Raw genomic sequence first — 22,201 nt, forward strand, 5'->3', positions numbered from 1 at the left:
GTTTGGCTCCTGGGCACTCCCAGCAGCGCCCCCCTTCTCCCTGCCAATGTACATACAGTGAGATTCTCTTTCCCAGCTCTGCCTGTGGCTCTGCCTCACTGGGGCTCGCTCTCCTGGAAGACACTGGGATGGAGGTTGAGAAGGATGTTGGGGGAGCAGTAGGCTGACGGGCAGATGGATAGACAGACAAATCACTGTTCCTGCCAGTCCTGACCTCTCAGCAAAGCTTTCCAAGAACTCTACTAATAGCCTCCCTTGCCAGGCACTCGAAGTTTCCTCACCTTCAGTGATCCTCAGTTTCTTCATCTTTCCTGTGTGTATAAGCACTCCAGCTTCCCCGGGTAGTTGGGAGCTGGATAAGACATCAGCTTTGGGACACAGGAACACGTGCTGGCGGTAGTCCTTCCCTGATGGAGAGACCCTTCCTGTCTCTTGCGGAACACAAGATGCCTGCTGTGTCCCATCGGTGGCTACAGTCCAAGGACGGAGATGGCTGCAGACTCAGCCCTCTGCCCAGCCCCCTGCTCCTCTAGAGACCATAGTCCCTTCAAGTCCAGAGCATTAGCCCTGCCCCATGCCCTGCTCACAAGGCCTGCTCTGGCTGTGTCTCTACCATCTATGGGACCAGGAGGGTTGCTGCTTGGCCAGGCCTGTGTCTCTGAGTCCCAGGAAGTGGAGAGCCCTGGGGCGCTGTCCCCTGATTTGCTGAGAGGCTTTCTTAGAACCAGTGATGGGTGGTGGTGCACCCTAGGTGGCCAGGGGACGGACACTCCCTTTCCCAGAAGCCTCTGGACTCCCGGGGTTGGGGGGGTGCACAGGGCCCCAGTCCTGCCCTCCCCTCCTTCATGCCGCTCTGGTAGAGGCCGTGGCCCTCTGCCAACTTCATAGAGGTGGGTGTGGCAGCCACCACTGGGGCAGGGGCTGAGGACGAGTTCTGGGAGCTTCCTAAGTGCCCCTGACCCCTCTTCCCTCCCCAGGGAGATAGAGAACCCCTCCTGGCCCCCTGCCTCAAGGCCCAAGACTTTGGCTCCCACAGTCCCCATGCAGGCGGGGCTGGCAGCAGGTGACTGGATGAGAAAGGCGTGGTGAATGGGGGCGTGGGCCCTGGCAAGTGCACTCCTTGGCCAATCAGCAGCCTGCCCAGCCGGTGGATTGAGTTACAAGCCCGAGATCACCCCATACTCCAGCCTCCTTCCTACTCCTCCCAAAGCTCCATTCATTGGCCCCGCTGCACTGGGTCTGGAGGGCACTGCTTCCGCTCAATTGCTAAAGCTGCTGCCTCGTGGGCTGCCAGGGGTAGGTGTCCTGGGGGCTTTGTCTAAGTCGGCTGATCCAGGACGGAATGGGGGTTCCAGTAGCGCTGTTAGGGATGCTGAGCATCCTGGGAGTGGCTGTGGGGGGCTCCTCTGAACTTCTCTGGGACAGCACCTCTTGCCACCTGGCCAGGCCCATCCCTGGCAACTCCTTGGGGACTCTGAGCTTTCTGGGCAAGGATGCCCAGGGACTGGCCCTGTTCCACACTCACTGGGACAGGCAGGGGAGGCTGCAAGCGTGTAGCCGGCAAGATGAGCCAGAGCTCACGGCAGCCTTCAGTGCCCTCTGTGCTGGGGAGATCACCCGGGGCTCCTTCATCCACACCCCTGGACCCAAGCTGCAGAGAACCCTGGCCACACTTCAGAGTCAGTGGGGGGCCTGCCGAGGGCCTGAAGAGCATCCAGCAGGGGCTAGGGAGAAGCGAGCAGCAGGGGCCAGGGAGGAGAAAGCAGAACAGAGTGGAGCACCTGGCAGCATAGGACACCAGCGGGTGAAGAGAGGCTGGACCATTCCTGGCACGCTGTGGTGTGGAGTAGGGGATTCTGCTGGGAACTCCTCGGAGCTGGGTGAGCCATGGGAATGTGGACTGAGGGGCAGGGGAGGGAAGTGCAGGCTTTCAGCTCTACCCCCCACTCATCCAGGCTATACGCCCTTGGGGGAATCTAAGTTATTCAGACTTAACCACTCTGAATTTCAATGTCTTTATCTGTAAAATGGGGGTGACCATAAGTCTCATCATGGGTTGCTTAAATTAGGTCACAGATGGGAAATCTAATCAAAACCTTGGAATCCTCATTAATCACCCTCCCAGGGAAGGGTTGGACTGGACTGAGTCCAAGGTTGGGTGAGCCAAAACGCCATTACCCAAGAGGAGGCTTTATGATGACAGGATGCCCAGGGGAGTGGACGCCAAGGCCCAAAGGCCTGGGTTAGCAAATTCAAGCTGAACAAGTCACTTCCCCTCTCTGAACCTTGGTTTCCCTCACCTGTACCTGGAAGTGACATTTCCCTCACAGAACTGCTGTGAGCTTGGGTGTGGGAAGTGCCAGGCAATTGGGAAATGCTCAGTAAAAGGCACTACTGCTCAGTTGGTAACAAATTTGGATGACTTTTTTGCACTCCATACTGCTGTCTTTGTGCATGCATGTATAGCGGGTTGGGGGAAGGCTTTGGCACCTGAGTTAGAGCAGATTGGCATCCTGGCAATGCCTCATCATGCCAGCGAGAAAGGTTGCACCCTGCCTCTTTGCCATTCCATGGCACACACGTTCATAACTTTGGAGTTTTATTTGGGGCATGAGCTTGGGAGCTCTGGAGGCAGACTTCACTTCCCCTGAGGAAATCCCTTTCCTGGACAAGGGCTCCTGGGTGGGCTGCTTGGCATTTGCAGCTGCCCAATAAAGGCTGTGCCTGGTTGCTCTCTTCAAGCTTTGAAACTGAGAGTCCTCCAGAGGGAGAGTGGCCTGAGGCCACCCAGGATGTCTGTGGCAGGGCTGGAGCAAGAGCAAGGTCCCTGTTCCTGCACTGGGTAGGCATAGCCAGCGTGTGACACCCCCAACCCTGCTGAGCTGGGGCCCCCTCTGCTTCTTGCAGGGGTCTTCCAAGGTCCCGATCTCTGCTGCCGGGAACACGACCGCTGCCCACAGCACATCTCGCCCCTCCAGTACAACTATGGCATCCGAAACTACCGATTCCACACCATCTCCCACTGTGACTGTGATACTAGGTTGGCGGTGGGCAGAGAGGGCTGGGGGCTCAGGGGTGAGGTAGTTCCTGGGTGCAGAGGCTGGGATTCCAAAGAATCCTAAAGGATCAACCAGCCAGACCCCACTGTGCAGGCGGGAAAACTGAGTCCTCGGAGAAGAAGAGATTCTTGGATCTCAAACCTCCTGTATGGCAGTGACTGGGTGGGCTTGGAGGAGGAGTTGGGTGGCCCCCTGGTGCAGGAACCTGAGTGCCAGCTCTTGGACAGGTTCCGGCAATGCCTGCAGAACCAGCAGGACTCCATCTCAGACATCATGGGCGTGGCCTTCTTCAACGTGCTGGAGATCCCCTGCTTCGTGCTGGAGGAGCAGGAGGCGTGTGTGGCGTGGTACTGGTGGGGAGGGTATGTGGCTGCCTCCTTCAATCCCCTGCCCAATCAGAGGTGGAACCCAGGCTCCAAGCTGTGGGAGGGAGGCTTGTCTGTATGTCCATCCTCTAGCAAATGATTCCTCATCCTCCCTGTCCTCTCCTCAGGGCAGGGCCCAGGATGCAGACCTTCCCTGGAGGCTCCACACAGCCCAGTGGGACAAGGGATGGGACTGTCAGAGCCTTGGTCTCCGTGGAGATGAACCTGAGGCTTCTGGGGAGAGGGGATTAGGAGTTACCAATTACCACCAATTGTCACTTTGTAGGTGTAGAACGTATGGCTCCGTACCCCTTGCCCGCCTCCAGCCCAGGACCTTCTACAATGCCTCCTGGAGCTCCCCGGCCACCCCCCCAAGTCCCAGCCTCCAGAGCCCAGCCCCCAGCAAGCCTCGACAGAAGCAGCGTCCTCTGAAGCGGCCACCACAACGGAAAGGGTCTAAGCGTCCCAATAAAACCAACACCATAGCTCTCCAGGTCCCTGTGGCCTCCATCAAACCTGAGATATCCCCCACAGCCTGGCTGGAGGTCACCCATCCAGACCTCCAGGGGTCACAGAATGGCCTCAAACCTCAGGGTGAGCTCAGAACCTGATCTGGAGGGCTCTTGGTGTGGGAAGGTGTCCTTACCTCTGTTGCTTCCTTTCCTGTTCCAAACTCCTCCTGGGGTCTCCCAACCTTTCCCATCAAGTCATGCTGCAGCTAGAAGGATTTTCATAAACCCCAAACTTGACTATGTTAGTCCTCACTGAGCCTCCACCACGGCTCATGATGTCTCAATACCCAGGGGCGCTCAGGTGCTGGTTCTGCAGACCCTACTCCCCAGTTGAAACTCCAGTCTTACAAGTTTCATTTGGTTCCTCAAAAGCAGCTTGCTCTTACCTCTGGACCTTTGCACATGCTGTTCCTTCTGCCTGGAGCACTCTCCCGAGTTGTCTTCTCCCTGTCTCAACTTAGCAGTCTCTACCACCCAAAAGCATTTCCTGACCTACGCTCTGGGCTATCTGGGCTATATGGTGGCACTGGTCTGTGTATGTGGGTGTTTGTGTGTGTGTGTGTGTGTGTGTGTGTGTGTGTGATGTGTGCATCATTCTCAGGGCAGGAAGGGCATGAGAGAGAGGGACACTGTGTGGCTGAGGACACGAACCCATGTTTCTCCTAAATGGCAGTGGGCATCAGTGGGGCTTTCCTGGGGGACCGGGCTTCCCTCACTACTATGTCCCTCACCCCAATCCAGATGCCCGCTGGGCCTGCCGCAGCTTCCGCCGCCTGGATCAGTGTGAACAGCAGATCGGGCCTCAGGAAACCAAATTCCAGCTACTCAATAGCGCCCATGAGCCCATCTTCCATTGCAACTGCACGCGTCGGTGAGGCCTGCTTGGGCCCTTGGGGATGGGCGGCCTACTGCCAGTCACTGAAAGGGGGGCTCCGGGTGGCCAGACCCTGCCCTAGCCTAAGCCTGCCTCTGCCCTCAGTCTGGCACGTTTCCTGAGGCTCCATAGCCCGCCTGCGGGCACCAACATGCTTTGGGAGCTGCTAGGCATGACCTGCTTCGAGCTGGCCTCTCCACTGGACTGTGCTGAGGGCAAGGGGTAAGTAAGGGCAAGGCCAGGAGGGAGGGGGCATTTGGCCAGGGGGTGGGTCACCTGTCTTCCTTTTGTGTGCCAGGACCAGGGGATGGGGAAAGGGGTCAAGGCACCTCTGAGTTCCATCGTCACCATCACCCTACTCCCGGGTGCCCAGCTATGGCTCTGCGCTTGGTTCATATGGGTCCATGTTGACTCTGTCACTTCCTGTGGGACCTACAAGTTCAGTCACCTCTCCGTGCCTCCATTCTCTTTGTAAAAAGCTTGTAGAAGCCAAGGAAATGGTGTGTGTGACACATAAAGCCCAAGGCCTGCCTGACACATAGTAAAAATGCTTACTTAACACTTACTCCTGAGCTAAAATCTCATTTCAGTTCGGATTCTCAGAGCAAGACCCTCATTACCTTCCCCATTTCACGGGTGAAGAAACCGAGGCCCAGCTTGGCCCAGGTGTCTACAGCCAGCTGGTAGCAGAACAGGGGCCTCTTGATGCCAGCCCAGGTTTCTCTTGCCCCCTTCGAGAAGTAACCCAGCTCTCCCTGGCCCCAGCCCTGCTTCTCTCTAGGCTCAATGCCCCTGTCTGCAGAGGAGGGCAGGATCCTTGGCAGCCTTAACCACCTGCCCCACTTTTCTCTGCCCACAGCTGTTCCAGAGACCCTAAAGCCATCAAGGTGTCAGCCCGACACTTGCGGCGACTTCAAAAGAGGCGGCTCCAGGTCTGGGGTGTGGGCACAGGTGAAGGGCAGGTGCGGCCTTCAGATCACACAAGAGCCCCCATATCGTTCTATGACCGCTGCCTGCAGCTGACCCAGGCAGCCTGAAGACCCAACGGGCAGCAGAAATCCTAGAACCACTGATCTCAGTTCCAGACTGGACCCTGCCCCCAGCTCTGCTTAGCCCTAGGGGGTCTTGGCTTCCTCTCCATATGTTAGACTGAAGCATGGCTTGGGCCCCTGTGGACAGCCAGGGGGCTGGATGAGGAGGGAAGGGGAGGCAAGGCTGAAATGCTGGACCACGTCTCCTGCTGTGCTGAGTGCTCTTGTGTTGGTGACATGACCCCTCTGTGCTTGGATGTGAGGTTCAGGAGGCTCATTCTGATGTCTTGGGCCTAGGCCTTGCCAGATGGGAATGGGGAAGGGTAATTTATTACAGCAGCCTCAGGAGGTACCAAGAAGAGGTACATTTATCTCCAGGTTGCAAAATTAATACATGTTACAAAAATCAGTCCTGGGGAGCCCCAGCACCAACTTGCTGACGCCTGAGGCAGCAGGTAGGGAATGAGATGTCACTGAAGTGCCTGTGTCTATATCCAGGAAAGGGGAGGGTGGCCAGAGGGGGCTTCCCAACTCTTCTTGGGGGATCCCTTCTCTTAACAGCTATTGTGCTCTTCTTGGCACAGCCTTGGCCCATTTTTTCCTACTCTAAACCTAAATTCAAATCTCCTCTGTGTCCTTGAGTGAGGGACCTTCCCCACTCTGAGTCTTAGTCTCCTCCTCTGAAAAAGGGCCATGTAATCAGAACCTACCTCATAGGATTGTTGAGGATTAAGTAAAATAATATATGGAGAGTGCTTAGCACCCTTCCTCTAATGTATTGATAGCCAAACTGTGGATAGGTGTGTGATTCTGATAGACTCACCTCCTGGAGGCCTCACTTTGCCCACCTGCAAAATAGGTCTAAGAATTGCACTGAACTCAGCACCACAACTGATGCAGATTAAAAGAGATGGCATGTGTAATGCATACAGCTGGTGCCTGGTAATTGTCAGATCTATCATCCTCTTGCCTCTTTAGTCCCTTCTTCTGACAACCCCAACCCCCAGGCTGTTAACAAGTTAGGAAGGAGTCAGGAGTGATGTTGGAGAATTTAATTTCTAATTGATGACCTCCAGGATTGCCCCCCACCCTATCCCAGATGGGGGCCAATAGGGCTTTGCTGATTGTCACAGTTGAGGTGCCAGGACTCAGTTTGGGGGACCCCAGTTGACCACCCCTGGCCAGGAGAGAGTGGCAGGTGTGGAGAAAGCTGGAGCAGCAGCAAGAAGGACATAGGTGGGTTTGCAGAAGATTGGGGCACAGTGGGGGCCACCTGGGCCCATCTGCCCACCTACCCTCATGGGGGCCCCAGACCCCCTTCCTCCAGCCCCTGTCGGCGTTGGGGACTAGTAGACAGGCTACTAGGGGCTGGGGCCTCCCGATTAGGTCCCCAGGAGCCACCACCACCAGGGTCGACGGTTTCCAGGCGCAAGGCAGGCAGCAAGCCCAGGCTTCGAGGCACAGATGGTGGGAAGGCCCAGGGACCAGGCAGCCCAGAGGGCCCCTCCTCACTACTGCCCCGGCTGCCACCATCATTGCCCTTATCAGGAGCCACCCGGGGCAGGCGGCGGCTCTGGGGTGAGGGGCTGCGGCTGGCACCACGGCGTTCACGGGATGAAGGCCGCAGGGCAAGGCCAGGGAAGCGGGCCAGGCCTGGGCTGCGGCTACGGTGTCTCTTGGACTTGCCAGGGCTGGGGCTGCGGGACTTGGGTGCAAGCAGCTCCAGGGTACTGTCATCTTCATCCTCTGAGCTGGCACTTGAGCTATCTGTGCTGCTGCTGGCCAACTCCGAGGTAGGCAGTGAGATCTGGGGGGAAGGCTGGTTACTGGGGTACCCCACTCCCCAACTAGCCACTGAAGGCATCTTTGAACCACTCCAACCCTGCCCACTGACAGACCCAAGAAGGTCAGGTTACTTGTAGGAGATTATGGAGCAGAATGTAGAGGCTGTGACATTTGAAAAGGGTCTTTTAGCACCCCTGACCCCGTGATCTGACTACTCACCTGGAAGGGCTCAGTGACACCGATGAGGATGCTGTGTGTGTGGCTGTAATAGCCCAGTATGAAATCTCCATGGCCCTTGGGCAATGACTCCTCACTGAAGGTCACCTGATGGGCCCAGGGCATAGGCTCAGGTTAGGGTCAAGGAGGCAGCTTCAAGGCCTGTCCAAGCCACGTTCCGAGCCCCAAAGGCAATGGGGGGCTCCTCCCACTCTCTGCTTCCCCTTCAGTACCTGGTAGATGTTCCCATCCACATCCTCGTGTTTGGCCCAGACATAAGCCACGTAGTCCTTGCAGTGGCGGAAACCTACCTGGGGTGAGAGGATTCAGGGTTGTGTCTCTTATCACGTGACTGCACCCCCCCAGGGTAGCAGCAAATTCCAGAGAAGCCAGCGATCCCCCTGAGCACCCGGCTGCTCCTCCAGATCCTCCCTTCCCAGAGTCCCTGACCATCCCTGCCCTTCTCACCCGGTACAAGCCAATCCAGTCCCAGGAGCTGCGGGCGAACACAGTCTCGATGCGGTACCTCACCACGGCCTGCTCTGGCCGCACCCACTCATCAGCCACCTCCAGCCGCACTAGTGGCACGTCGTCCCTGTAAGCAAACTGCCCAGGGGCAGGGGCAACATCGGGGGACACCCTCTAAGTACCCTATACACCTAGGGCCCTTGGGCCTGAGTCAGCAAAGGGCTCCTTACGCCCAGAGCCTCCTTGGGCAGTGAGAACACAGCCTGGAGGTGAATAGTGTAGCCCTGGTTCTGTCATTCCTCTGCTGCTGTCCCTCAGGGAAGGACCCAGATGGTGTGTCAGGCTCAAGCTTTTGTCTGCTCCTCTGTTCATTGGGTTTCAGGTTTCCCTCCCTCCTCAGGTTTTGAGCCAGGCTGTTCCAGAAGAAACCAGCACATCCTCTTCCTATCCTGAGGCTCCTAACAGCAGGTGTGCCCGGTGGCCTCTTGGAAATGATCTCCAGAGCCTTGTCAGGTCAAGGTCACTAAGTCTCGCTTTGATTGTGTTGCTTTCATGAAGAGACTCAAGTTTTCTGAGACTCAGTTTCCCCTCAGTAAAACAAGGAGGAGAATTTGGTATCTCAGGGCCAAAAAGGCATTCAAAGGGGTGACAGCCAAAGGGCCTGGCATGTAGTAGGTGCTCGACAGTTTAACGTTCTGCAAGGGTCAGAGTCCTTGATAAGGAGGGAAGGTCAGGGTAGGTTACCCAAAAGGAGTGGTTCCCAAGGTGAGGCCCCTGACTGAGGGTTAAATCTCACACCCAAGTCTTTTACCAAAGGTCATGGAAGGCCAGACTTGGGCAGATTTCCATTCCCAACTGAGGATATTGGCCAATGTCCCACTGACTGACCACATGACAAAGTTACCAGCGAAAACATTCTCTGGGCTGCAGGGCTCTCTCTTATCAGATCAAGGGAATCAGAGAGCCCAGAGTTGGGTTTCAGGACTGGAAAGATGGGATCTACCTTCCCTCATTGCTGAGCATATGTGCGGCTTGGGGAACATGCCTACCCTACTGGGGGCCTCAGTTTTCCCTGAGAAAAACAGAGTGTTGCACTACATAGTCTCTCAGGTCTGGTTCTGACATTCTAGCATTTCTCTTTCTTACTTTGCCAACCAGAGACCTCAACCTTAAACGCAATGCTAAATTACAGTAATCCCTTAGAATTTAGCTTTGTATTTTTCGTATCTCTACTCCTCCTCTCCATGACTACCTCATTCATGGTGCCTGGCACACTGCAAATGGTAAATAAATAATAAATAAATATGGGGTTTGAATAAATATTTTGATTTTTCTGGTCTTATTCTATACTATATAATGTGAATTTTAACAAATGTTGTCCTAATCCTTTCTCAGAAGAACAGAGCTAGGGATTCGTGGGGAAGGTATAGGACTCTGAAGACTAGCTTGGGTTCAAATCCTAATTCTTCTGTTCAGCAGCATGTGATGCTGTGTCTCTGAGCCTTGGTTTCTGCATCTGAAAATAGAGATCATAACCCACCCCTACTCTGCTACAATGAATGCATGCTGCTGAGGGCAGGCTTTGCCCCCATCAAGGGGTTACTGGTGGGCCATAGGATGCTGAGCTGAATCTGGGGACGTCATGACAGGAGGATGAGGCTGGGACTCACCTGCAGGACAAACTGGGCGGCCACGGGCTTATGGTCACTGACAGTGTATTCCATGTGGCTGCGGTAGCTGTGCTGGGTCACCTGGAGCCGATGGCTTTCCCGTCCTGAGGGGCTGGGACCCACACCTGGAGCCTTGACCTTCCACAGGATACGGTCTGTCCAGGCTGGCTTCCGCTTCTTGGCACTGAAGTGGGCAGGGGTGACCCAAGTTTCAGGGGCTAGGGTTTGAGGCACAGCCCCAGATTTGCTTCTTGCCAGTCCTCTTCCCTTTCTTCCCTATGCAGAAGACTTCAGCCCATGTGTCCACCTCATCCCAGTGCTGAGCTTACCTGGTGTCATATTTGTTAGTACCCACATCAAATTTGAAGGTGGGCGCAAAGTTGAGGGGCCCCTCCTGGAAGCCCTTCAGGATGGGCCAGGTGCTCTTGGCCATGTTGAGCTGTGAAGGTCCAAAAGGGTAGAATTGGACAATGGCTTGGACAGGGCAAGTGAAGGGAAGAGCCAGAGCCTAGTATACAAAGGTGTGCTGGTCATGCTCCGTGTGCTTGGTGTTTAGGGTGCGGGCTGGGATTCTGCACCTGGTCCTTCTCCCAGAGCTGGTGGAGCTGGTCGCTGTCAATGGCAAATTTGACGAAGTGCAGGTCATAGCTCTCGATGCGGAAGTTGAGGTCCCCAAACCAGAACACGAGGCTGTTCCGGGGTGGGAGTCATCAAGGTCCATGGGATGAAAGCCCAACCCAGATCCTTCACCTCTACCTAACCAACAGCACTGGACGACCCTAGTAATGACGCAATGGGTGGAGTGGGTGGCAGCAGATTCTCCGCCTGCCAAAGAACAGCAGGGGCATAAATCTAGAATAACATTAGGTTGGACCCTGAGCAAGGCCCTGCCCCTCAACAAAGCTCCACCCCGCAGGCTCTGGCCCCATCAAACTTACATTCGTGTTCCTAGATGTAGTTTGAGGGTACCCGTCATAGGATCTGCCTCTCCCCACAAGGCCCACCCAGGCTGGTACAGGTTCCTGTGGCCAAGTATTTGGGACTCCACTCTCTGAGGCCTACCTCTCCTTCACTAGCCTCCCCCTCGCCACCCCCACGCTCAATTTGGCCCCGGCCACAGCCCATACTCATGATCCAGGATGCCGTGTGCCCCAGGCCCCGGGAACTGCTGGAGGCTAAGGATGGTCTGGAAGTTGTCCTTGCGCTGCTCTGCTTTGTCCATGTGTGCAGGCAAGTGGCAGTTCAAGAAGCAGAGCATGTGCCCGAAGGCGGCCAGTCGCACACTCACTCCACCCTTGTTGCCCTTGGGAGACAAAGTTGGTCGAGAGTCAAGGGTGGGGCCTCGGCAAGTAGGTGAGGCACTGGGCGGGGCATCGAGATGGGCGAGGCCAGCCCGCAGGTGGACAAGGCTTAGAGCAGGTGGGTTCTAAAAAAACGGAGCGGAGCACTGGATGGGGCAGGGACAGGAAGGGGGCTTGGTCTAGAAAATGGTGTGGGGTGTGGGGCGGCGTTGGGGAGAGGAAGGCCTCAGAGTCGGGGGTGGAGACGGAGAGGGGACCTTGCCAGAGTGTGGGGGACCGGAGGACTAATCTATAGACCCCTCTGGGGCTGCTCCCATGCTCACCCAATAGCCACCCAGGCCAGTGCGCGTGCAGTCCGTCTGCACGTCCCTCAGGAAGGGCAGATGGTAGTACTTGGCGAACAGCAGCAGGATGACGCCCTGCATCCGCACGGTGCTCACCTGCGGCAGGAGGTGACCTGGTTGAGAGCTGGACACAACCCCCCCACCCTCCGCCCTGCTGTGCGCTTTCCCCCAGTCTTTCAGAACTCCCATTTCGCAGACCTGGCCACAGAGGCCCAGCAGGCCCCACAGTGAGTCAAGGCAGAGCTAGGGCCAGGGATCCAGGGGTCTCCACCCTTCCGGGGGCTGAGGGAGACGTTACCAGCACGAAGTTGAAGGGTGCCAGTGCGTCCATGAAGAGCTCGCTCCACTGGTCTGTGAAGAGTGCGTCCTTGAGCCGCTTGTTGATCATGGAGTTGACTTCCTGCAATCTGGGAGTCGAGTTGGGGGTGAAGCGGCTGTCAGGTTGGGGGTGCCCTAGAAGCCCCTCCCGTGGGCAAGGGTCTGGGAGGCACAAGGGGTTCCTGAGCAGGGTCCACATGCCCGGCCCCCTCACCCTATGGCAATCATGTCTGCCCCGTCACTGTCATCGCCACTGCTGCCCAGGTGGAGGAGGGATGTGACGTCATCAGGGGGCATGGCAGTGCCCACGTTCCATGTGACCACAGTGATCCTGGGGGTGGGGGGTAGAGAAGGGGTTACCACTGGGCACCACTCCCTCATCCTCGGCCTCCCTCCCACAAGGATCTTTCTGGGGGAAATAAACTGAGGCAGGTGTGGGTGTAAGCTCTCAGGAGAAGGACAGTGGGCCCAGCCAATATCCCTCCTACCAGACTCTCCCAGGGGAAAGCCATTGAGGCAAAGGTGGGCAAGTCCCTTAGGAGGAGATGTTGTCTCCTGAGGGTTCCAGAGTAGGCCCAGTACCTCCCAAAGAATCCTCCTCAGGGAAGTAAACTGGGGCAGTGTAGGGTAAGCCACCCTGGAAGGACGGCTAACTTCGCAGCTCAAGCCCTACCAGTCTTTCTTGAGAGAAGGCCCCCTCACCAGAAGCCAGGGTCGCTCTTGCAGGTAGGCTGAGCTGACCAAGAGGATGATGAGGTGGAGGTAGAAGGGGAGGTGGTGACTGGAGCTGGAGTTTCTCGAGGCTGAAGGCTGGGGCTCAAATGCCCACTATGCCCCACACCCTGGCTGCCAGGCCTGGGGAGGGCTGTCTCAGGGGCTGGGGGACACAGGGGGAGCGGTTGGGGGAGCGACTGGGGGAACGGCTGGGAGACCGGGGTGGCTTGGGTAGAGGTGGGGGCACAGTCTGGGTCGAGGAGGACCCTGGCTGGAAGGTGGGGGACAGAAGTCCTGGGGAACGGGTGGCAGGCTCTGGAGGGCCCTGGCCCACATCCAGGGGTAGCGTCTGGGGTGGCCGGGGCAGGACAGGATCCTCAGGGCTGCTACGGGGGGTCTCAGGCCGGGCTCTGAATGAGGGGGAGATCCGGGGGTCTGGGGGGCTTTGGATCAAGGATATGGAGCTTGTGGGACCAGAGGCCGGAGCTGAAGGCTGCAGATGCGCTTCAGAAGAGGGGAGAGGTTTAGGAGCTGGGGCAGCCTTCTGTTTAGCTGGCGTCTGTCCCACAGAGGTCGAGGCTGAGGTCACAGAAGCTGGAGCCAGGGCCTGTTCTTGAGAGGACGACAAGACTGGACTGGGCACTGGGGAAGAGTTGGAGGGGGGCTGTGAGTGTTGCTCCTCAGATGCCAGGGCCAGGCTCAGGCCTGAGGCAGCCAGTGCTGGCTTGGGTCCCACGGAGGCAGGTGGCACCTGCCGCTGGTCCCTGGATGTTGGAGACAGCCTGGGCCGCAGGGTGGCTGGGGGAGGCCTCGGCCCCGCTGAGGCAGATATCACTAGCTGCCCCAGGGATGTTGGAGCCAGGACTGAGCCTGAGGTCACCGCAGGAGGCTTTGGCCCAGCCGAGGCAGACACGACTAACTGGCCCACAGATGTTGGAGCCAGGCTGGAGCTGCGGCGGGCAGGAGCTGTCTTCTGTCCTCCGGGGGTAGACAGCGGAGCCAGGATGGGTCGGGGAGATGCCAGAGCCAACCTGGGCCCCTCTGTGGAAGGTGGCAGAGCCGCTCGTAGCCCCACGGCTGCTAGGGCCAATCTCGGTTCTGAGGGTGCCGGGGCTGCATTCTTCGATGGGAGTTGAAAACTTGAATCCACCTGGAAGAAGACCAGTCAAAGACTCAGGGTAACCCTAACCGGGGGATCGGGCCCCGGCTTCCATGGAGACCCCAGCATACTCCGTCTAGGTAAGAAAGGCACATCTTTGCAAGGAAGTTCTTCCTAATTTCTCACTTCAATCCATTCTGTTGCAAATCAGCTTTTCTTCTGGAGGAAACAGGAGACAGAAACTTATCTCCCTCTCTCAAGTCTGACACCTCTCACAGATGGGGAAACTAAGACCCCAAATCAAACGAGGCAGCGTGTGAGCCAAACCTGAGGTTTCTTCCCTTGCCTTCCTGGCTGACTGATGCCCACTCCCTGGTCGGGCTGGAGGGCTGGGTGTCTGGAGTCAGGTTCCCTGGGCAGCTCTCCCTGCATTCCCTCCTGCTCCCCTGGCTAAGGGCTACTGACCTAACACCCCGGATCTGCCCTCTCTGGACACCTTTAAATTTCCCTAGCCTATTAAATTTCCCTCCTAGGGATCCCTGGGTGGCGCAGCGGTTTGGCGCCTGCCTTTGGCCCAGGGCGCGATCCTGGAGACCCGGGATCGAATCCCACGTCGGGCTCCCGGTGCATGGAGCCTGCTTCTCCCTCTGCCTGTGTCTCTGCCTCTCTCTCTCTCTGTGTGTGTGACTATCATAAATAAATAAAAATTAAAAAAAAAAAATTTCCCTCCTTTCCTCCATAGTTCCTCCAGGAACCCTCAGCTTTGTCCCTGTCAAGGATCCCAAACTCCTTGGCCACAGTCCTCCCTGTCCTCCTCACCCATTCCCAGAGTTCCATATAGAAGCAAGAGCCTAGGGCTAAGACTAGCCATGTCAATTCTAAGCCCAGCTCTCTGTCACCTTAGACAAGCACCTCTCTGCCCAGGGGCTCAGTTTTCATCTGTAAAATGATGGAATCTTGAGAAGCCTTGGTCTCATATTCTCTGCGTTTATGAGCCGAACATTTTCTAGGATTCCATTTGAACCCCATGGAATAGTCTGTCCTCATCAAGTGTGATTCTAACATTCTGTGTAAGTCCAGGATCCTGGCAGATCCTGGCACTGCACTTCTCTGTGCCCAATTGTACCCTCTCCCCTGTGTCCCTCACCTTTGAGGACAGACAAGCAGGTATCCTCTTTTTGTCCGGCAGGTGGAGTGGGGGCAGGTGGAGTGGGGGAACGTGAGGCCCTGCAGGGACCTCCTCTCTCTTTCCCATCTGTCCTCTGTTTCTGATGCCCCTATCTCCAGAAGACGGGATAAAATGTCCTTTGCCAGGGAGGGCAGAAGGTTTACACTCGCCCTGAGGTGGCCCCATCCTTGCCTCCAGACATGCAGCTCTGTCTGTGTCCCGTGTCCTTCTCGGTTCAGAGAATCTGAAACTCTGCCTCCACCTTCCTCCCCAAACTTAGCTCTTTGAGACAGCATTTTAGGCTTCCTCCTCAGCTCCAAGTGTCCCCCCAACCACCACACCACCTCCAGCACTAGCAACTTAGACACCCCAGATGTCACCATTTTAGTTTTCAGGAACAAGCCTCCTCATTTTGCATTGGTTCAGAGAGGACAAGCAACTTGCCCAAGGTCACACAGCAAAGCTGGAGCACAGCTGGATCCCCTGACACCCAGTCCAGGGCTCGCTGGGGGCTCCCGGAGATGGCGAACTCCATCTCTCTCTGGGTGTCCCATCACTGCCCCCTCAGCCCCCAGAGTGCCCTGTTTGCCTAGCCCCTGCTTGGTGGGTAGAGGAGAGTGCCAGCCCCTCAGCCAGGGGCACCAGGGTGCCTGCCGTGTGTGGGGGTGTGTGGGACCAAGGATCAGGGATGGAGTGCTAGGTTTTAGGGGTCTTACCTTGGAGGGTGCCCCAGTTTGGGAAACCCCATGGGGCACAGGCACGGGCAGGTGACCTAGGCCAGCCCGGGTCCCTGGTCTCCTACTGCCACTGCTGCTCTGGCCCTCCATGTCTGCAGCCCCTAGCAGCCCGGGCTCCCTGGGCTCTGGCTCTAGCTCCTCCGCTCCCGGGAACCAGTGATGTCATCAGCCGTTTCAACCTGCTGAGAATTTAAAGACACAGGCACCTACTTCCCAACCTAGAGGTGGCCAAGGCAAGGTGGCCTACACTCTGGGAACCCTTCAAGCTGACTGCTGAGGCTGAAATGGCCGTGGGGCAGGGTGGAGAGTGTGCCCATTGGCCTGGCTTGGGGCCTGACCAGCGACATGGAGGAGGCTGGCTGTCTGTCCCCACTTTCCTGCCAGTAGGCCTGGTGGGTTCTCACTCGAGGGTGGGGTATTGACACACCTGACAGGTAATGTAGAGACAGGTAGCTCGGAGGTCAGCACCCTCTCCAAGGCCACAGAGACACCTAAGTCCCTGCCATGATCCTGGGAGCTTGACTCCCTGCCAGCCCAGGGCTTGCTTTGTCCTCACCTTTGCCCCATTTCTTGGTCTTGGTGCCAGTCCCCCTGCCTGCTCTATCCTTCCCATCAGAGAACCAGACACTCAGGCTCCAACTGCTGGAGCCTCAGCACCGCCCCTGCTATTCTACACACACCTGGCCATCTGCCCTGGATGTCTCCACAGCCCAGCCCCTCTCACCTTTCCTCTTTCCAGTATGCACTGGATGTGGTTTGCTAGAGGGACTCGCTCAAGGTCACCCAGCAAGGTGGGAAGATCTTAAGAGCTACAGTGAGGGGAGCTTTCTCAGTAACCCAAGACCCATGGGAGCCAATTGGGGTGTCTAGGGGAAGGGAACTAAGGTGGAGAAAGGCCCAGCAGTAGAGGAATAGACTGGCAGGAAGGTCAAAAACAGGCCTGGGAAACTTCAATGGCCAGGACCCAGCACAGGGTCCAGGGAAGTGTTTGCTGAATGAACGGATGACTCAGTCAGGGAGTAAGGAAAGTGAATGAGTGACAGGGCTCAGATGTGGCCAGGGATGGCTGTGGGCCCTCTGCTTCTGCTTTCTTCTCCCTCTTACTCTTATCTGCTAAGAGATCCTGATTTCTCCAGAATTGCTGGATTGCTTTGAGAGGAATGATCACACTTAGTTTAGCCAGGAAATGTCCAGAGTTTTGTACCCAGGGCTCTTGGGTGGTCCACAGTCACTTCTGTATCCTCATGGGCCTGTGTTGTCCCCTGTATGAAAATTGCATGGACAGATGCCTCATCCCCTTCTCCTGGATGGGCTTCCTACCTTTACTTGACTATCTCTGGTTCTAGTCTGTGTTCCCTGTGAGGCTGGAATTTGTAGGGGCAGAGACCCAGGCCATCTTAGGGCTCTGGAGTAGAAAGGATTTGGGGTGATGAAGGATGGTGGAAGTGATGAGTGGTTACAGGGGAGGTGATTATAGTGGAGATAACGACCTATGTAATTATGATCATGGAAATGGAGGAGTGACACTGATGATGGAGGTGGTGGTGATGGTTCAGATAAATGGAGGTAGTGGAGGTGATGACAAAATTACAGATATTGGGGATGGTCGAGATAGCAGAATGAAGGGATGGTGGTAATGGTGATGAAGGTGATAGTAACGGAGGAGGAGAGATGGGGGTGGGGGAGCAGCAGGGATATTATGTTGATGGTGGAAGAGATGGTGGTGGAGCTGTAGGTGAACGTGGGGATGGTGGTGACAGAGGAGGTAAGAGTGGACATGGTGGTGGCACTCAGGTCCCCAGAGAGAGAAGGAAAATTTGGACTCACCCTCCCCAGTCCTCTGACTCCTATTACATAGATGAGAAACTCCCCTGAGTACTAGCCTCTAATGCAATCCTGGAAGTTAGTTGGGGGAGCGCAGATCCCAGTTCCTAGGGCCTGTTGTAGGGTTCAGCCATCCAGAGCTCAGACAGGGGCATGCTGTCCTTTGGAAGCCAAGCAAATGTCATGCAAATGAGTGTGCAGAGGGTTCCTGCACACTGCTGGCAGCACAGGATTTCCCGTCATCTTCCCTCCCTGAAGTCAGATCCCATGGGACAGTCCTCCCAAGAGGAACTTTGTTTCTGGCCCTGCCACTGACTTACATGGGGAGGTCACTCAGATCCCTGATTTGTGTAAGGAAGATAAAAACAGTAGATACCCCCTAAGGTTGCTGTGAAGGTTCAACAAGATGACATATATGAAGTGTTTAGCACAGAGCCTGGCACAAGCAAGCTCTCGGTGAGGGCAGCTGCTCTGGAGTTACCGTCACCAGTGCCATCATCATCATCATCTGCTCCAACCTGCCCATTTGGTGGATGCTGAAACTGAGGCCCGGTGTTAGTTTCGTTCCTTGAGGGGAAGGGACAGGGGTTCTGAGACCCAGACATGGCTTTGCCAGGGGAAGGGGGTGGAGGGCGGACCCTGGCTGAGAATGGAGCAGGGTAAGAGCTATATTTGAGCTCCTGGTGTGATGACTAAGGAGGTTGATAACAGGCTCTGGGGCTCTGGGTGGCAGGCTGGGGGCAGCTGCCAGGGAGAACCGCCCCCCTGGAGACGGCTGTCTCCAAAGGCCCCTCCTGCTTCCCTCCTTTCCCTCACTCCAGGGAGTAAGGGGGTGGTGTACTGAGGCAGAAGGTACATCTGGTCCAACCCCCCTCTTGGAAACTCTTAGTACTACCCTTCAGGCTGTTTAGGTCAGGAAAAGGAAAGGAGGGAGCTGGTGATTGACAAATTATCTTACTCTCCATAGTAACCCTGGGAGGTTGGTAAGAAATCCCCATTCGATGGAGGAAGAAACTGAGCTCTAGGGATTACACAGCCAGTAGGGGACAGAGCATGGGGTTCCCAAGGAGACAGTGGATAATTCTCCCCCATAGAAGTGACCATTGAACTCCTCTGAAGGAGAGTCAGTGTTGCCAAATTGGAGAGAGAGAGAGAGAGAGAGATGCCCTGGGAAGCAGAGGGAGGAGCAGGGGCAAAAGAATGGAGTCCAGGCTGTGACTGATGCAGAATCTGGGTATGTGTCCTCATGTCCTTTGGCTCAGAGTAAATTCATCATAAATAGGGAAGAGAGAGAGACTTCTCTTTCCTCCTCCTCCTCTTCCTTGAGCCATCTCCCGGGGGCACCTGAAATAGTAATGGTACAGAAGGGTCTGTCCTCCTTCCTTTGGCTCCCTGATCAACCTGACCCAGGCCCACTGTGAAGGAGGTCACACTGGGGCCTCTAGCTGATAAATCTCTTGAGATGTGGACTGTGCCACAGGGTACTGTAGGGAGGTAGAAGAGATAAGCATTCAGGAGGGCTTCCCTGAGGTGGAAGCATTCAGGGCACAGAGGAACATTTCTCCTCCCTTCACTCCAGGGTTCCTTATTGATACTGAGTACCACATGTTATGTCATTGTCTCCTCATTTTCCCCCTCTGGGGCAGGTGTCATCTTCACCTCCCATCCTGCCCTGCAAGAAATGGGTTCAAAGAGGAGTGACTTTCCCAAGGTCACACAGCTGGAGCTGAGCTCAGACATCCCTCCTCCCTCTCGACAGCTTCCCCCTCCTCCCAGGCAGCCCAGCACCCGCTGTCAGCTGCTCTGAAGTGAGCAGCTATTTTTATTCTGGTGCGAGGGGATCTTGGGCAGCAGAGCCATGTAGGTTAGAAGGCTCTAGGACAACAGCTTCAGCAGGAAAGAGGAGGCTTAGTGCAAGAATGGAAGCTTGCCTGGGGGCTCTCATTTCCTGCCTACCAACCTGCCCTGTATGTATCATGTATCCAGAAATTGCTTTTCTGGAGCTCAGAACAGAGCATAGCACTAGATTAAACCCTGGCCCTGATCCCAGATCCAATTTGAGCCCTAATTTTGGTGTTAACTGAGCCTTGATCTCATGCCAAGATTGACCCTATACTATACCCTCACCGTAGCCTTAGATGGAGCCCTGACTCTACCCATGGACTGAGCCTGATCCAAGCCTGACTATGGCTGATTCCAACTTGAGACCTTGATTCTGGACCCAGATTGAGCCCTGATGCTCATCTGAGACTGAGCCATAGTCATAGACTGAATTCTAACCCCAGTCCAGACTAACCCTTGATTTTAGACTGAACCCCAACCCCAGGTCTAGAGAACTCCAAGTTTAGTCATTAACTAAATCCTGAAACTGGTGGCAGATTGAGCTATGATTTTGGTCACAGACTGAGGTCCAAGCCCAATTATTGACTGAGCCCTGATCTGACTCCAGCTCCAGACTCGATTCTAAATCTGGCTTTAAGCCAAGGACTGACCCTGACCCTGAGCCTGACCCCATTACAGACTAAACCCCAAACATAGCCCCATCTGAGGAAGCCTGCTAGCCTAGATTATAAAATGCCACATAAGGGCATGGATTACAAGCAAAGATCTGTTCTGGGACATCCTCAGCCTCCCATGGGAGCTGATGCCAGAATGTTCCCGGTACTGTTGTGGCCAGTGTCTCTACCACTGGTTCCACTGGCTGGCTAGTCAACCCTCAGCAGCCCGGGCTATGGCCCCTCTAGGCCACAGCATCTAGGTTAATGCAATGAGAGTGGTTTGGTGGCATCTGTCCAGTGAACAACATGGGCCCGTGAGGCACTGAGGTTTGGCTCTGTCAGCAGGAAAGCCACAGGCTCCATGGGGCCTCTGGCTTCAGCCACTCTGAGGCTCTTGTTGGGGTATGGGCTAAAGTTGAGGGAATCCATGACATTTGTCCCATTATTTTTGTAAACAAGGTTTACTGTTTGTATTTAGGTAATACATAGTTATTTTAGAAAATACAGAAAAAAATATAAAGGAGAAAAAATTCACTCTATAATTTTGTCTACCAAGAGATGACCATTTTTACTTCTTGAGTTGTTTCCTTCCAGATTTTGTTATTTGGTCTAGGCAGATATATCTATATCTTTATAGTTTATAAAATTGGTTGGCTACTCTGTTGATGCTACAACATCTGTTGCAGCCCATATCCTTGACAGGCTTCTGGAATGACTCCCAACTGGTTAAACCAATGAGCAATTTCCATTCCCCTAGTCACATGATTGGATAATGGATTGACTAGTGAGATACACAGAGAATTTTGCAAAAGAGATCTTGCTTTATTTCCTGAGAAGGTTACCAAAAAAGATCATTTCCCTTTCACTAGATATAAATGATGAAGTCTGTGGTCCTTGTTACTATTGACAGCCATCTTGACACGGTGTAGGTAATTGGCCTCATGACAAGCTGTCACTATGGAAGGCAGAATGGAGAGAGATCAGGTCTTGGTGTCGACTAGATCAAGCCTCACGTGAAACCCTTTATCGACTAGATCAAGCCTCACGTGAAACCCTTTTTGCTGACTTTTTTGTTGTTTGAGCCAACAGATTTCCTTTATTGTTTAAGCCAGTTTAACTTTGGGTTTCTGTGATTTGCAGCCCAGAACATCAGAACTCCCAAACAGCTATTACTGTTTTACAGCTCACATTTTTTTTTTCAATACCATAACCATGAACATTCTCCATGTTGTTCAACCCTATGCTGCATCGTTTAAAACAATTGCATGATTTTCTATCCTAGGGCGGTGCCATCATTTATTTAACTAATTCCCTGAGGTGACATACTTAGGTTGTGTCTCCAGTTTTTCACCATTATAAACAGTGGAGTTTTTTTTTTAATACATATGTCAATAGTCTGGACAAAACCAGTTATATTTACAGTACCCTAATGTATTTACAGAAAATGGGTATTAAATAACAACTCTGGGCACCTGGGTGGCTCAGTGGTTGAGTGTCTGCCTTTGGCTCAGGTTGTGATCCTAGGATCCTGGGATCGAGTCCAGCATCAGGTTTCGTGCAGAGAGCCTGCTTCTCTTTTTTTTTTTTCTTCTGCTTCTCTCCCTCTGTCTGTGTCTCTGACTCTCTGTGTCTCAAATAAATAAATAAATAAATAAATAAATAAATAAATAATTAAAATCTTAAAAAATAAACAACTCTAAGCCCATTATTATTATATCTTTACAATCAAGTCAATGAATGTGAGGTAGCAGGATATAAGCAAAGAGCTCAGTGCAAACCTGACTTAATCCATTAGGCTTAGTGTTGAGGTCCCATGATAACTTTTAGAGGTTCTGAACATGCTTTAATATTAATTTCTTTTAAAATTGAAAGACCCCCAAACATATAATAATGAATCCAGCCAGGATTATATTCACTTTAAAAAAATTAAAGCAGTTGTAAAATGCAATTTTTAATACATATGTTTGTTTAATAGGGAGAAAAGGCCCAGGAGGGCAAAAATGCCTAAGAGTCCATTAAAACTGTAATGCAGCTTTGGCTCGATGTGGAGAGGGATTCTGATTCCCAGTCCAGATTCAACAACAAAGAGCACTGTGATCAATTTGCCGTACCTGCCCCAGGCTTAAAGAGGGGAGGTGGCGTCCTTATTTAGCCATCTTTGGTTTAATGAGATGAGCACAGGGATGTTTCAGGTTCAGTTCCCAGGTCCACAACGTCT

At 54.4% G+C, this 22,201-nt stretch overlaps 2 protein-coding genes across 2 annotated transcripts; one reads left to right on the top strand and one right to left on the bottom strand.

Moving 5' to 3' along the window:
- Positions 1–1,219: 1,219 nt before the first annotated feature.
- Positions 1,220–7,135, top strand: PLA2G3 (phospholipase A2 group III). The gene is made up of 7 exons (XM_055323309.1): positions 1,220–1,880; positions 2,908–3,040; positions 3,287–3,421; positions 3,711–4,018; positions 4,678–4,807; positions 4,916–5,032; positions 5,670–7,135. Exons 1-7 carry the CDS (start codon positions 1,343–1,345, stop codon positions 5,845–5,847), a joined length of 1,539 nt encoding a protein of 512 aa, XP_055179284.1. The 5' UTR covers positions 1,220–1,342; the 3' UTR covers positions 5,848–7,135.
- A 3-nt stretch (positions 7,136–7,138) lies between these two features.
- INPP5J (inositol polyphosphate-5-phosphatase J) lies at positions 7,139–15,756 on the bottom strand. Its single transcript, XM_055323308.1, is given in 14 exon segments — positions 7,139–7,648; positions 7,846–7,950; positions 8,076–8,153; positions 8,311–8,448; positions 9,981–10,164; positions 10,310–10,419; positions 10,559–10,670; positions 11,108–11,283; positions 11,605–11,721; positions 11,924–12,032; positions 12,158–12,274; positions 12,646–12,829; positions 12,832–13,807; positions 15,641–15,756. Coding segments are annotated over 14 exon segments (3,027 nt in total). The 5' UTR covers positions 15,752–15,756.
- Positions 15,757–22,201: the final 6,445 nt, after the last annotated feature.

Source organism: Nyctereutes procyonoides, unplaced genomic scaffold (assembly GCF_905146905.1).
Source record: "Nyctereutes procyonoides isolate TBG_1078 unplaced genomic scaffold, NYPRO_anot_genome, whole genome shotgun sequence".
In the NCBI taxonomy this organism is placed as follows: Eukaryota; Metazoa; Chordata; class Mammalia; order Carnivora; family Canidae; genus Nyctereutes; species Nyctereutes procyonoides.

What these genes read in the sequence shown, in the direction of transcription:
- PLA2G3 (XM_055323309.1), top strand. Translation starts at nt 1,343, where the DNA reads ATGGGGGTTCCAGTAGCGCTGTTAGGGATGCTGAGCATCCTGGGAGTG. An exon ending in CACTGTGACTGTGATACTAG is followed by an intron (nt 3,041 to 3,286) that starts GTTGGCGGTGGG and finishes GCTCTTGGACAG; the next exon opens with GTTCCGGCAATGCCTGCAGA. An exon ending in GCGTGGTACTGGTGGGGAGG is followed by an intron (nt 3,422 to 3,710) that starts GTATGTGGCTGC and finishes GTCACTTTGTAG; the next exon opens with GTGTAGAACGTATGGCTCCG.